The 15,685-nt window shown below is 35.8% G+C and overlaps 1 protein-coding gene across 2 annotated transcripts in view; it reads left to right on the top strand.

Annotated features, from left to right (window-relative positions):
* The window catches only part of UPK1B (uroplakin 1B), a 73,986-nt gene that overhangs the window by 20,947 nt on the left and 37,354 nt on the right, over positions 1–15,685 (top strand). Inside the window, exons 4-8 of one of the 2 annotated variants that reach the window (XM_081327280.1) lie at positions 6,513–6,587; positions 7,108–7,230; positions 8,942–9,121; positions 10,023–10,106; positions 12,373–14,388. In XM_081327280.1, coding sequence (XP_081183406.1) covers positions 6,513–6,587; positions 7,108–7,230; positions 8,942–9,121; positions 10,023–10,106; positions 12,373–12,423 — 513 coding nt within the window. In that variant the 3' untranslated portion in view covers positions 12,424–14,388. Of the gene's footprint in view, positions 1–6,512; positions 6,588–7,107; positions 7,231–8,941; positions 9,122–10,022; positions 10,107–12,372; positions 14,389–15,685 lie in introns of those variants that run through there. The other variant, XM_081327281.1, reaches the window with a different exon arrangement.

Below are 15,685 nucleotides of genomic sequence, written 5' to 3'. Positions count from 1 at the left end.
ATCTTGAGATTAGCAATAAAGTTATTATTATGGGAGACCTTATCTTCCTTTTACCCCAAGATTTTTTTAGAAATAAATATAGGTAGTTACAAAGCATTGAAATGGATTCAAATGTTAATGTAACAGTAATTTCAGAAGAAACAGATAATCTTTTCTAGGTTGAAGTGTGCTGATGTTGCCTAAAGCAGCTCCAGAGCTAGGATAATGTATTGCAGATATACAAAAGTAAATGCTTGTGGTATGTGATTTAAAAGATTAGAAACTAATAACCTCTATAGTAGATTGTATTAGACAAAGTATGTCTAAATACATACCTCATAGAAGAACCTTTTAAGTGCCATCAGGTCATTGTTGACTCTTAGTAACTAATACATTTAATACTTAGGAATATGAAATCTGAAAAACTATTTTTTTCAATTAAAAGAAGAAATGGGAAGATAATAGTAAATACATATTTACTTATAAAACATATTTCATTTAAAATAACTTACATGTTATATAAAACTTTTATTTTAAGTCCACGGGGTAATGAAATTATGACAAAGTTTCAACATGTTGAATTGTATTGGAATCTGTAGTGCAGAATGCCTTTTAAGCTTTAGTAAATTAGCAAGAACTAATCTTGAAAATTATTAATAGTTAATTTTATATTGCAGTAAAGTTATACTAAGGGATGCGGTGGCTCAGTTGGTTAGGACGCTGAGCTTGTCGATCAGATGGTCGGCAGTTTGGTGGGTTGAATCCTGAGTGCTGTGTAACAGAGTGAGCGCCTGTTACTTTCCCAGCTTCTGCCAACCTAGCAGTTCGAAAGCACGTAAAAAAAATGCAAGTAGAAAAATAGGGACCACTACAGTGGGAAGGTAACAGCGTTCCGTGAGCCTTTGGCATCTAGTCATGCCGACCACATGACCACAGAGATGTCCTCAGACAAATGCTGGCTCTTCGGCTTTGAAATGAAGATGAGCACCAGCCCCTAGAGTTGGAAATGACTAGCACGCATGTGCGGGGGAACCTTTACCTTTACCTTTAAAGTTATACTACATAAACCATAAACTTCCTAGTGTATATTAAGCAGAGTACTATACAATGCCAGTTGTAGGACAATGGCCAACTAGTTTTTAATTTTTGTGAAAATATTTTTCAAAAAAACAGGAAAATTATTTAGCAAACTTTGGCATAAACCCTCGTGTTGATTTTATGTCCAATTTTCTTTAGACATAGAAAATGATGCACTATAAGACTGATTGAGTTTTTATTGGTAGCAGCAAGGTTTATTTCAAAACATCAGAAAACTGATGCATTTAAAATGGTCTTAAAAGGATAGAAAATAGCTTTATCTCAAATCATTAGCACTTCAATGAAGAGCCTTGAAGGATTATATAAATTGGGATAGATACAGTATATCCATGTTTGGACACAATTTCTTAAGTATATTAATAAAGCTGTTCCTAAGATTATCCTTCTGTGCAGAAATTTCAATGAAATATTTACATAGATCCTTCTCATTTCTCTTTAAGATTAAAGAACATCAAATTTATTTCCTTTTTTATTGTTTTCCTTTGTTGCATTTTCTCCTTCTTTTAAGGTAGGACTTTTTAAAGTTTTTTTTGGTTTCAAACTTTAGATTTGCTAGTTCAACAAAATGCGAGTTCATGTTACATTTTGAATGGTCAAGGTAATCTTGTTTGCTGTTCATAAGGAGGCTACTTCAAGAACTAATGGTGAAAACAATCCCTGGCATTAGAATACCCAGAATTTGGAGAAAATCAGTATTAGCACTCAGTAGGCTTTACAAAATGCAGTGAATAGATTAGACAGAGTAGCGGGCAAGGCAGGCTTCAATAAAGACATCAATCATAACATGTTGACATGGATTTTGCAGGTCATACTGTCCTACAAATGCAAAAGATGGTTCTCACTGTGTATTTGCCAGATAATCTTTGGAATGGTTTATTATTTGTATAATAGGCAGTATTGTTTGGTGGATAACATAATCACAGAATGCTACATTTCGCAAGTGGATATTATTTTTAATAGACAGGTTAATGAATGGATTTTTATGTTTTGTAGCTCCTGAATATCTTACTATAGGAAAAACTTTTCATTTTTCAGGTATGGTTGAAGTAGTTGTAGATCAGATATGATTTTGAGCACAGTATTTCCAGCCCATACTATTAGCAAAGGAAAATATGGTGTGCAAAGAGCTCAGTAAACAACTGGTTACTCATTTGTGACTGTATTGTCAAGAATCTGGTTCACGTGGGTTTCCGGTTTGCGCATGCAGCACTGGTGGATGTGCCGGGAGAAGCTCCCCCCCGCCATCCAGTCTTTCTTCCTCAGAGGACCCTGCAAAGGGTTAAAAGTTGCCCTGGAGTGGTGACCTCCGTGAGGAGGCTATCTCTCTGCGATCGCGGAAGGGCAGCAGCCCTCCGTTTGATCCGGAGTTACTCCTCTGGCCCGAAGAAGAAGAGATCGGCCATTAACATGGCCAATCACTAAGCCATTCCCTGCCGAAAGCCAAAATCACTATCAAGCGCAACAAAGCAATCTGGAGGATTTGGGTGAGACCTTACCCTTCTTACTTCCCTGATTACTTTCCTGTGGGACTTTCTTGAAAATCTTTTCCTCCCTTCTTGAAAGATCGGTGACTGCTTACTTGGGGATTTACAACCTTAAAGCCTCAAAAGAAATCAAATGACTAAGCTAAATAACTAAGCAACCCTATCTGTACCTCTGAAATTTTTGGGCCACTAAAAAGTTTTTCTTGCTTATTTTTACGGGGACCTATTACCCTATTTACTACTAAAAATGAATTAATTGGATAAAAGACTTATATTATATTAGTCTGCAAAAAGACTGTAAATGCTATTGAGGACATCTTGTGGCGAAACCTGGTATAGCAAGTAAACCTTTTTTTTACTCTGAGATCTGGCTCTAACAAATTTGTCCTTGACATTATCTTTAAAGATAAAAAGTGGGAACACTTGGCACTGACAACAACCTTTAGGAATAGTGGAGGTGGACTTTTATTGACTTTTATTAAAATAGCCTCCACTAAAGGCCTACTTGTAAAATACTAAAGAAATGGAAGAATATATTCCACCACCTGACTATAAACTCATACTTGATACAATTTTGGCAATGACTGCAGAAATAAAAGCCAGACTTAAAGACAAATCTGACAGAACAAACTCACCAAATGAGAGTCTTACTTCAATTGATGAACTGACAATACAAAAATGAGCAGAGGATGAGGAATTTAACAACAAAACAGGGGACTTTAAAGTACAACAAGTACAATCTACTGAGAGCCTTGATGCAAAACTTCGATTTCAGCTATAAAACCTACAATCCAACAAGCAACAGAAGCTGAAGAAAGCAATACTAAGATGGAGGATGCCAAAGGCCTTCAAATACAATACACCAAGACTCCAACCAACCAACCAATAACTACAATATCAGACATGACCTCTTACCTAAGCCAGATGGATTTGAAAGAAGAAGACCAGATTGAATTAATGACAACTGCACTACGCCAAACATGGAGATTTCGATTTACTGATACGAAAATTTAATGACTACAAAGGGGTCACTCTCTATGAAAAATTGATAACTGGATGGTCTCCCTGGATTCAAACAATGTGCGTAGGAAGAAAGGGAGACACATTTGAGAAGCTAAAGGCAATGATAAGGAAGCCTGCCTGGCACAAGAAGAAAGCTAGAATTAGATTTAAAAAACAAAAATTTCTTCTTTTTATGCTTTAAGTGTTGAGACTTGCAATAATAAAGCTTAAATTCTTCTCTCAACAGGCCAAGGAGAACTGTTAAAAGATATAAACTGAGTCTATATTTAGGATCTAGATTTTTAAGGGAATGAAAATTAGCTACCAATAATAAAACATACTTTGTTAACTATAGATGAATTGTAAGGATGACAAATAGAATATGTATGTATTTCAGATATGATAATTACTATATAATGAAATAGATTAGCTATCAGAACATAACTTTGAATTATATTACAGAATTTGCAATGATATAATAAAAGATATTATATTAAAAATTAATGAACTGCTAAGATGATAAATAGAATATATTCGTTGTAATGATAGAGCTAAAAAAATTTCTTAATGGGCTAAGGGGAATCTTTAAAAGATACATATTGATTTTATACTTAACTTTTAGACCTTTAAAGGAAAGGAAAGTTAGCTATTAGAATTGACTTATATTACAGAATTTGGAAGGATACAACAAAAGATATTTTTTCCAATAATTGGTGTACTATTAAGATGTTAAATAGAATAAATTTTTATAACATAAGAATGCACTGAAATATATTGAAAATTGCTCTAATTGATTGTGTTATAATTAGAAATGTATTAATTTGATTAGTTTGACTATGCTATCATAACTAAGGGAATTGGAGAGGGAATTCTTGTTGATGTAACTTGACCTATCTATAAATGACTTAGTTATATACTATTGTTTACTTTTAACTACCCAACCACCGTATTGCTTCACAAATAACTGGATGTAAAACTAAAAAATTAATAAAACTTGTATTAAAAAAAAGAATCTGGTTCACGCTGAGAATTGAATTTATAAAGCAGTCTGAAACTGACAGAAGGGAAATAAAATAACATGTGGTTATATTGTTATTCCAACTACTGTTTTACTTTGGACACCACTCTGTTAATTAGATTGATTGCTGTTTCATTAAGATATGCTATGGTTAAGCACCCAATTGGACTGATCTTCCTTGATGCTGAATTTGCATGAATACAGGTAGTCCTTAATTTGTGACCAGAATTGGGACCAGAAATTCTAATTTCTTGTTAAGCAAGGCAGTTGTTAACGGAGTTCTACCCACTTTTATGACATTCTTTGCCATAGTTGTTAGATAGTTGTTAAGTGAGTCCTGTGGTTGTTAAGCAAATCCAGCTTACTCTCAGGTTCCCCACTGCATTTTGGAAACTGGCTGAAAAAGTTGCAAATGGTAATCACATCACCCTAGGATAAGGCAAACAACATAATTACATGCTGGCTGTCAAGCACCAGAATTTTAATCATGTGATCGGGGTGATGCTGCAAAAGTCATAAGTGTGAGGGCCAGTTGCAACTTAATTTTTCAGTGCTATTGTAACTTTGAATGGTCACTAAATGATGGGTTGTAAGTTGAAGAGAACCTGTATATTCTCAGTATAGCAAATTAATGCTAACAAGGAGCTGTGGCTGGTAGCTTCCTGGATTGTTAAGCAGAGTAATTAAATGGACACACATAATTCTGTTCACTGCCAATAAACTTTTGCAGACAAAAGTAACAAAAAGTTTTTAAAGGTCTGTCAATTCAATACCGTCTAACACATGCACTAAAGTAGGTTGGTGAGTCATTGTCTTGGTTCCACTAGCTGGTGTACAACATGGTAACAGGAGTAGAACATTCTCAATAATATTGCCCCATTTATGGAACTTGCTCCCAGGAAAAATGTAGCTGGTTCCTAAACTGTGTTGTTGTTGTTTTTTAAAAAAAGAATTGCAGGGTGCTATTCCAAATTCCTGGCAAATAGATGGGGAAGAAATGGAGGTAGTGACAGATTTTATTTTCCTGGGCTCCAAGATCACTGCAGATGGGGACTGTAGCCAAGAAATTAAAAGACGCTTGCTCCTTGGGAGAAAAGCCATGGCAAATCTAGACAGCACACTAAAAAGCAGAGACATCACCCTGTCAACAAAAGTGCGTATAGTCAAGGCTATGGTCTTCCCAGTTGCAATGTATGGCAGTGAAAGCTGGACCATAAGAAAGGCTGAGCGCCAAAGAATTGAAGCCTTTGAACTATGGTGCTGGAGAAGACTCCTGCGAGTCCCTTGGACTGCAAGGCGATCAAACCGGTCAGTCCTAGAGGAGATCAACCCTGACTGCTCTTTAGAAGGCCAGATCCTGAAGCTAAAACTCAAATACTTTGGCCACCTAATGAGAAGGAAGGAGTCACTGGAGAAGAGCCTAATGCTGGGAAAGATTGAGGGCAATAGAAGAAGGGGACGACAGAGAATGAGGTGGCTGGATGGAGTCACTGAAGCAGTAGGCATGAGCCTAAATGGACTCCAGAAGATGGTAGAGGACAGGAAGGCCTGGAGGAGCGTTGTCCATGGGGTCGCGATGGGTCGGACACGACTTCGCAACTAACAACAACAACAATTCCAAATTATTGTATTCTTGTTGTTTTATTCCTGCTTTGATTCCATCATTTTTTAAATCGGAATGCTTTTGTGTGGTGGCTTTTTCAATAGAAGTCTATGAACAATATATGAACAAATAATTTAGCGGAAAGTTGTTTGAGAAGCCATTCCTGCTTCTTTCCCAAGCTTTTATTTCTAGGAAACTAAAGGATGAAAGAAAAAGAAACAGAAGAAACAGGACAGATTTCAGGGGAGGAGTGTTATAGCACTCAGGCTGAGATTGAAGTACATTGAATGTTCTTTGTGACACGTGTGTTTTGTTTGTTTGTGTTCAGTACATCATCCTGATGATGATTGTATTTGCCTTTGAAGTGGCCTCAAGCATCACAGCAACAGTGCATCGGGATTTCGTGAGTATTCTGCCAGTGATGTGTCTATTCTCTCAGATGCTCGCAATTCAGTGTAGAGGTTAAAAGGGGAAGGATTCATTTCTGCAAACATGTTGAAGGTCGGGCAGCACATTTATAGGGTATGAACAAGTTTGTAATTCATTATTTTAATCTAGGGGAAAGGAAATCTTTCTACCACGTCTGTGGACTGGCAGGGGTATTTGTTTGTTGATTAGAATCACTTCATTAGCAAGCGCATTTGCTAATGATATTGTAATTCTTTTTTTAAAAAAAAATAAAGCCTAATCACAGATGAATTCCTTAAAGTTACTCGGTGAAGTAGTCTACCAAAAACTGGAATTTGTGGGTTAAGCCTGAGTTAATGTTATTTAAATTTAGTCAGCGTGTACTACTGGAAGAAAATATTTAATTTTAAGTAGTTTTTAAAAAAAATCTAAGATGTATGTGCTAGATGTTATCAAGGATGTGACTTCTCCAAATAGGAAAAAAGCTCATATTCCTCTCTTTCATTACCATTTAGCTTACAAGTGAACTTTTCATGAAGCAAATGTTGGAAAAATACCAGAATCCAAACCCACTCAACAATGATGACAAATGGAAGAGTGAAGGTATTACCCGAACATGGAATCGTCTCATGTTGCAGGTAAGACTATTATACTACTTTGGGACTAATACTTGATTCTCATTTAAGAATATTTTTCTAAATATTCCAGAAATATATAGAGCTCTCATATAAATGGATGTGTTTCTCTGGGTGACAAATATATTATACCTGTGTTCTAATAATGAAATGCAAAAAAACTTTGGCTTCCTTAATATTTTTTGGTGATATTTTTGTCAAATGCTAAGATAGTTTGTAACCCTTCTTTATCATACCTTTGAGGCTGAGCACTATCATCTCAACTTTTTTCAATGGGAAGTGTCTTAAACAGCCATACAAAGCCATTGAATTTAACCTCTCTGTGGCTATTCTTCATTCACTCGTTAAAGATTACTGTTTTCAATGACATCAAGATCCTTTCTAGATATAAACAAAAAAAATGTAGTAGTGAAGACAGGGGTGCACAACTGAGGTCTCAGGACCACATAACTCCAAACGTAGTAATATATATATATATTAGAGAATAACATGCCTACTATATTTCATTTCAATTAATTCAGTTTTAATTTAATTTTAATTAAGTATAAATCTGACTTCTATTAAATAAAAAAATAATATTGGTGCTATTTTCTAGTTTGGGAGTAAGGCTCCCAGAAAATCACTTTAAGGCTAAATGTGAAGTTCAGAAAAAAATGTGCCTCTTTCAGTAGTGGGAAAAAGATTCTTACACTGTTAGCATGAAAGCCTGAGGTAGTGTGGGAAGCAGATAGGGGAGAAGTTCAGTATGTGTGAACAGACTCATCACAAACCAGATGGGAAGATCATGGGAAGAACACATTTCAAAGTTGGTCTTACAGTTTTCAGCTTTGTGTTTTGTAGCATTTAAGACATCATTCTCAAATCTATGTGGTTTTTGCTTCTTGAGCTTGGCAATGAAGTGGAATTTTAAAAAAGAGATTGTAGCTATAATCCTATCACGCATTACTCCAATTGAGTGGAAAGGTCATTTAAAAATGAACACACATAGGATTAGAAATTGCTTGTAGTACATCACTACTTACAATTTCTGAACAGCTTGAATCTTCATTTATTGTTTTGCTTAGAGCTTTGGAGATACAAATGCCATCTTCAGGCATTCAAATACTGTAAGCCTGGCCAATAGATAAAAACATGCTTTCTCACTCTATTCTCAACCTTCTGGGTTCATAAAGAAACTGTGAAGGGGAATTATAACTATATTTGGTAGAATATGGTTACAGTGCATATCGAATAAAGAGTCGTGATCAGGGATTACTGTCAAAAGAGAACTGTTCTGAATAATTGTCATAATCTATCAATTTATTGTCTTGACCTTAAGCAACATTTTCATATGAATTTCACTAAAGTTATGGGATGATGCAGAGCTAGGTCAAAACTTGGGAAGTTTTTGAAAAATATAAACTACTTTTTCCCCAGTGATATGATTCCAAACTTCATTGTAATGTCCGGTAAATTATCTATCTGAGGAAATCAGAATTCCTTGATGTACGTTTTGTACTCCATCCAATTCTGTCAACATACCAACAATTTTCAGTGTTTTTACAGTGTGAAACATTGTAAAATTGATGCTGGTTCATTGGATATAAATCTTTTTCATATCTTTAGTAAAAAAAAAGTAAATTGGCTACAATTTCTTTCTTTCTTTTTTAAAATGACAAGTGTAGTGGCCTATTTATTGCACTCCAACAAATGCATTTTTCTTTCCTAAATCCAGAATAAATGCTGTGGTGTGAATGGTCCAAACGACTGGCAAACATATACCTCCGTTTTTCGGACGGTGAACAATGATGCAGATTTTCCCTGGCCACGACAGTGCTGTGTTATGGATCTCCTAGGAAAAGCAACTAGCTTGGATGGCTGCAAATTAGGAATGCCTGGCTATTACCACGAGGGAGTAAGAATTTCTTCTTATTTTTATTCTGCAGCAATCAAAATACTCATTGATATTTGTCTTCTCTAAAATGTTAAGGGGGTGCTCAATGCTACCAATATTTTCTCCTATTATAGTAGGCTGAAATGCTCCTCTTCTCCTAGTGTTCCCTCTTTTACACCACCCCCCTCCCAGTAACTACTATGTCAGAGAGGACCAGCCCTACCATAAGTTAAAATGAAGCAGCTGTGTTAAGAAGCAAATCAGGGCAGCTGCCAACCAAAATAATTCAACCTTTAACATTCTGCCTTCCCAACCCTTCAGCAAGAGCAATTGCTTCATGGGGAGTTAGGCATACAAAACTCCAGAATGGCCTACTACTGCTAGCTAGCCTATGTCATTACTTTAAGGCAATCCTTAGGAAAAACCAGAGATGGCTGTTGCAGCCATCTTAAAATGTGTCAGTCTGAGGATACCAGTCAACTGTTAACAGGAGGAAAGGTACTGGCACTACTACTAGTGGCTTTTTTTGGCTCATTTATGTTTAGTTTTCAAATTTGACATAAAAATATCTGTGTAAGAATTCATTAACATTTTTTATACAACTTTCAATCTAAAATGCACATCTTTTGTATGGACTTTTGTTAATGGGAACATAGTTTGCAAACAATTTCCAGGAATACTTTTTTTTACCTTCCACATACACTTTTGTGCACATATTTATGGGTTGCAAGCCATATTGCACAATTCTGGAAACTACCAGTATTGACATGTAAGTTCATTCTAGTTCCATATGAATCAGGCAGGCACAAATTCACATTAAATCTTGCCTGTATTAATTTACATCAATCCTTCTTTTGAATGAAGGCTTAGCAACCAGATCTATTTGCCTGTAGCCGATCCTCTTCCTCTTATTTTACCCTAGGGCTGCTTTGAAACTATTGCTGGCCCCATGAACAGACATGCCTGGGGCGTTGCCTGGTTTGGATTTGCCATTCTGTGCTGGACTGTAAGTATCAACAGAACTTTATTTGTTGGGCTTCAGGATTTAGTGTCTTTAATGTGCATTTTAGTGTTAATTTTAAGCCATGCTCTTAACCTTTTACTTTTTTGTTCTTTTACTTTTTCATTTTGTTATCTCTTCTGTACAGAAAGGTTTGGTCCTATTAGTGAATGTCTTTTCCTTATCATTTTTTGTTCCATTAAATTATGTTTGTAAATGACTTCTATCAAAGGCCCACCTGCTTATACTGCTGAGACTAATGGTAGTATATTGCTTAGGTTTTAACAAGCCATCTCAAAAGATTACAGTTTAATTCAGGGGGAAAAAAGTCTCCAGTGTTTTGCGACTGAACTCACAGTTTTAATGTTGTGAGCCAGTTAAGGTCAGATAAGCCTTTCATAACAGGGAAAACTTGTTTGTAATATACAGTACTGTATGACTTGTTTGTGCTGGACACTTGCAATGACTATCTGAGTTTACAGACTCCCTTAACCAGTATAACAAGCTGCAGTTCAAATATAAAAATGACCTCTAGGAAGGCAATAAAAAGAATGTGAATAAATGCAGGAAGACTGGTTATCAGCAAGCGAGAGGCATGTGGACAAACATGATAGAACCTTGTCACCTGAATGACAGGCATAGTAGAATATTTAGGATGTTTAAATAATGTTGGAGTTGGATTAGGGATAGCCAGGCTGAACAGGAATATGAATTCTAAAGTTCATCAGTTGGTTGAGGCAAGCTGGACAGTCTCTCTCACTCTCATCTGAATAAATACAGTGGTACCTCAGTACTCATTGTTAATTGGTTCCAAGAGGCAGAATGAGTCCAAAAAGAATGAGTATCAAACAAATTTATACAAAGTATAATGACAGCCAAACACCAACAGTTCTAGCTTATGCATTGAATACAAAAAAAAAAAAAACCACACAAAAAAACAATGAGTACTGGGAAAAGGTTTTGTGTCAAAATCCATTGAGTACCAAGTTTGATGAGTTTCAAAGTGATTGACTACTAAGGTACCACTGCACTATAGCAGAATAATTGAGGAAGGGAAGGGAAGGGAAGCTTTTCTTATTTTCCCAAACCTTATTCTAGAAGAAATTGGACAGCAGTGTTACTCAAAAGTAAATCCAGAATCCTCTTTCCCAGTCTCTCCCTTTTAAAAATGCTTGAATATGTGGGATTAGTTATGATGGCCCATCTTGGGCTACCATAAACAATCAGTTCAGATTTTTAATGAAGTGTGTTCTCTGTCTAGCCCAGGACCTTTAAAAGACTCTGAGAGGTCCCTTGCTCTTTTTTTTCTTACTTTTTGTTTGACATGACATCAATGTGATGTTTTTCTCACTGTTTTCACTGAGGTGAATTTAACAATAATCAGGGCAATGTGGAGAATTCTGAAATCCTAAAACAACCTTTCCTTTTATATTTAAACAGATATGTTTTTCCCTGCCCTGATTAAAATATTGATTTGTATATTTCAACCAATCAATCAATGTTTTTTTTTCCAAATTTGACAACTCTCAGAATTCCCCAGAATTTCTACTGACAGAAATGCATGCTGGCTGGGGAAATCTGGGAGTTAAAGTCCACAGATCTTTGCTCTGTGTATGCAAGTAAAACTAATTGCTTTTCTTACCAACTTTGAAAAAGACCTTGCTCTAGCAGCCTCCTGGTCAGGGAGGAAAAAGAAAAAGCATATCCCTGGTCACTTGAGCTTGGCTTGGCTTTCTCCACTGCTAGATTCAGGCACACCTAATGTTGGCATGTAGTATCTGGAAAGGAATGTGGCTGTCAACAGGAAACGTTTCTCACCTCTGGCCTAGACATTGTCACAGTCAGGCACAAACATGCATAGAAACAAAGTTGTCCTAAATTCCTGGGCAGTCTGAATATTTGTTTCTGTGCATACTTTTTGGCAGTGACTTTAATGGAAGCCTTTATGAGATGCTTGCCATAACCTATATCACTGTTTCATTGTCTATACAGTTTTCCATAAAAAGAGGAAGACCTGAGAACTATTTTACTTGCAGAAGTTTTCATAGTTTTGCTGTCAGCTTATTAAATTTTATACACTTGTATTTTTGTATGATATGTATTTCTGTATGGTGTTCTGAGTTGAACACAATACATGCTTAATTCACAGAGTTAGTTGTCCCACACCTAATTATGGTGCTTGTGCAAATTCAAGCTGTTCTCCTATTCAAATGTGCTACATAAAAAAAGATGTGGCAATAATTCTCCTTGAATTATTTCCTTTTTTTTCCAGACTTGGGTCCTTCTTTGTACGATGTTCTACTGGAGCAGAATTGAATATTAAAGATGTAATGGCCTCGCAATCTGTTCTTCCTGCTTTTTTCCATAAATCTATATAGTATTTTTTCCCCTTCTTCTATTCAATTATGACCATTTCTCAGACACTACCTGGACAAATCCCTGCAGTTTTCTTGGCAAGGTTTGTCAGAGGTTGTTTTCTTTGCCTCTTTTCTGGGGTTGAGATAAAGTGACTGGCCCAAAGTCATCAACTGGTTTTGCACAAAGTGGGATTACAACTCATGGTCTCCATGTTGCTAGCCTGATGCTTTAACCAGTACACTAAACTTGTACTTATAGATAGTTTATATCTATATAATTTCTCCCTGTGGAACTTCTCAAGATGTCCCTTTAATCTTTTATTTTCTTCCCCCATTGCCTTAATTTCAGACGTAGCTATAGTAATCACCAGATAGGAAACTGGACTAATGGTCTGATCTCTTCTGTAACAATCAGGCCATACTAAGACATAGCAATATATGAGAAAATAGAGGTAGAGTCCCTGGTGCTCTCTTGTTTGTATGCTTGCTGACATTTCATTACCCAATTAGGTAACATCATCTATGCCATTAAGTGTTGAGTTTGCTCACTGTTTATATACAGCAGTTTGCCCTGCCTGTATTAGTGGAGCTGTGGTTTTCTCTTTGGTAGTTACTTTATAACTTTTATATAACATTCAAAAGAGACAATTAAAAAGCTAAGAAGGAAACAAAAAGACCAGAACACATTGTCTCCAGCATCTCAAACTCAATAAACAAGGATTAATACCAGACAAACTATGAAGCAGAAAACCATCTGCTTCTTCAATCAAGGAGAAAACCACAGCCCTACCAACACTGGCAGGGCAAGCTACTATATATAAACAGGGACCAAGCCCCACAGTTACACTGATGGTGTTACCTATTTGGCTAATCAAACATCTGCAAGCAAACAACCTGCAGAGAGAACACCAAGGACCTCACAGTTCAATCCTGAGCTACATTTATTTTCTTTTATTGGAAATGGCTATTTTAGGAAAATAAGAAAGAGTTGAACTAGTTGTTTGGAATGATTATCTAGGTTTTTTGCAGTATTTTTTGGCTACCTCTGCTTACTGGTCCTGATTGATTACACATACAATCCTCAGTTTACCAATGTTTGTTATGATTCCTAAGTTATTTGCAAGAGAGGATGACTTCTTAAAAGAACCAAACACAGCGGAACAACTATACTTGAAAACACATTGAATGCAAGAGATATCCTAACATTTTCCTTGGATCTTGAATTAAATATATTTTGTTAGAATTCACCATAAAATCATGTTTATTTTTTTTAATATGAATGACTAATATATAGATGGCCAACAAATTACACGATCAATCTTTTGTTAACATATCATACTGTAAGCTTTTTTGTGGTAGTGTATGCTTGTCGATCAGAAGGTCGGCAGTTTGGCAGGTCGAATCCCAAGTGCCGCGTAACAGAGTGAGCACCTGTTACTCGTCTCAGCTTCTGCCAACCTAGCAGTTCGAAAGCACGTAAAAATGCAAGTAGAAAAATAGGGACCACCATGGTGGGAAGGTAACAGTGCTCCGTGCACCTTTGGTGTCTAGTCATGCCGGCCACATGACCACGGAGACATCCTTGGACAAGCGCTGGCTCTTCGGCTTTGAAACGGAGATGAGCACCGGCCCCTAGAGTTGGAAACAACTAGCACGCATGTGCAGGGGAACCTTTACCTTTACCTTTACCTATGCCTTGTACAGAGAATTTTAAGATGCAAATTATTTTCCATGAAATGTAAGCTCCAAAAAGAAATACCTTTTCTGTATATTTTACTCCTGTTCAAACCTTTAGTAATAAATTGTTTTTGAATAAAATAAAGATGGTTAAAAGAATAGAATTTTGTCTCACATGTAACCCAAGTATATTGATTGTACATTATAGTGATTGCTCTCATGTTTTCCTAAGCTGAAGAACTGGAATAAATGATTTTTTTTAAGTTAGTGGGAAACTTTAGTTATTGAGTCAAATCTGTGTATTTTATTTAAAAAACAATAAAGAAACAAGTTTCATAAGGGATTCTTTAACTTCAGAACCTGGATACTTAAGGATAATTTTGATTTCAATGTATCAACATTAAACCACTTTTTAATGAAATATTTGAATTTGTGAATAGAATATCATAGCTTTAAGGCTTTCATTTTGTTTTCCAATGACCCAAATGAAGATTTTGCTGAGGAATAGAATGCACAAAAACTATTTCCCACATGTACTTTCTTCCCCAGTGCAAATGTGATGAAGTGGGGTAAGGTTTAGAGGGCAACATCATACTGTATACTGCTCTCAAATTGCATTGAATGATATATGCTAAAAGGGAAACTTCTATAATATATTAAAGAGTTTGTTGATTTTTTTCTGGATTTTCCATAACACTGATTATTCAGAGGCTTACTCTAGAGAACAGCTAGAAGGGTCAAAGAAGATGTGTTAATTTTCAATAAAACACCCAAAGTGAATAACTTCCTGTGTGAAATGTTCTTCTCAACATTACCTACTTTTGCATGAGCTGTTTTTTTTAAGGCTATTCAACATTTCTATAGTGGTTAAACAGGCACTGTAGCTGCTGGGTAAGTAGGTAAGTATTATTCCATACACCTAGGTATTGCTACTAATGCTCCAGAGAGTTACTACTTACCAATTTAGTCTGATGAGAAACAAATTCTCTTGGATTCACAACATACTATCAATACTCCCACTCTTTAAGAAGTATTCAGCCTGGGGCAGTTTGAGAAAGAGCAATGAAAAAAGAGAAAGAGATGGGAAAAACAAGTTCCTTTGAGGAGAGACTGGAAGCCATCATTGTATTTATCCTTTAAAACGTAGAATAGGAGCGGGGATAATAATTGGAAGAGATGTTATTTTTCAAAACCCTAAGGAGAATTTGATTTGATTTGGTTTGATCTGAGAGTGACACCAGTAACAAGTTAATATTGTAGTTTATCCTTTATTGGATATGTTGAAGTAGTGACTGAACAATCATTTAATAAGGGTTGCTTTAATTTGTATTGCTGCATCAATTGAAGTCTATGAAACAGCTCCTTTAAAAGAGTCACTGATTTTCCAAAGAAAGTGGTGAGAATCAGTATTGTATATGTTCACAGATAAGTTAAAAAATTTAAGTTCCAAAATACATACCAAAATTTGGTTTTGTTTAGCCTTGCCAAAAGTATATACAGTAATGCTTTTAAAAAAAATCTCTGTATTTGTTTATTTATTAAATTTATATG

The sequence above is a fragment of the Vipera berus genome (assembly GCF_964194415.1).
Source record: "Vipera berus genome assembly, chromosome: 4".
Taxonomy (NCBI): Eukaryota; Metazoa; Chordata; class Lepidosauria; order Squamata; family Viperidae; genus Vipera; species Vipera berus.
This window is presented reverse-complemented; position numbering and strand designations above follow the sequence as displayed.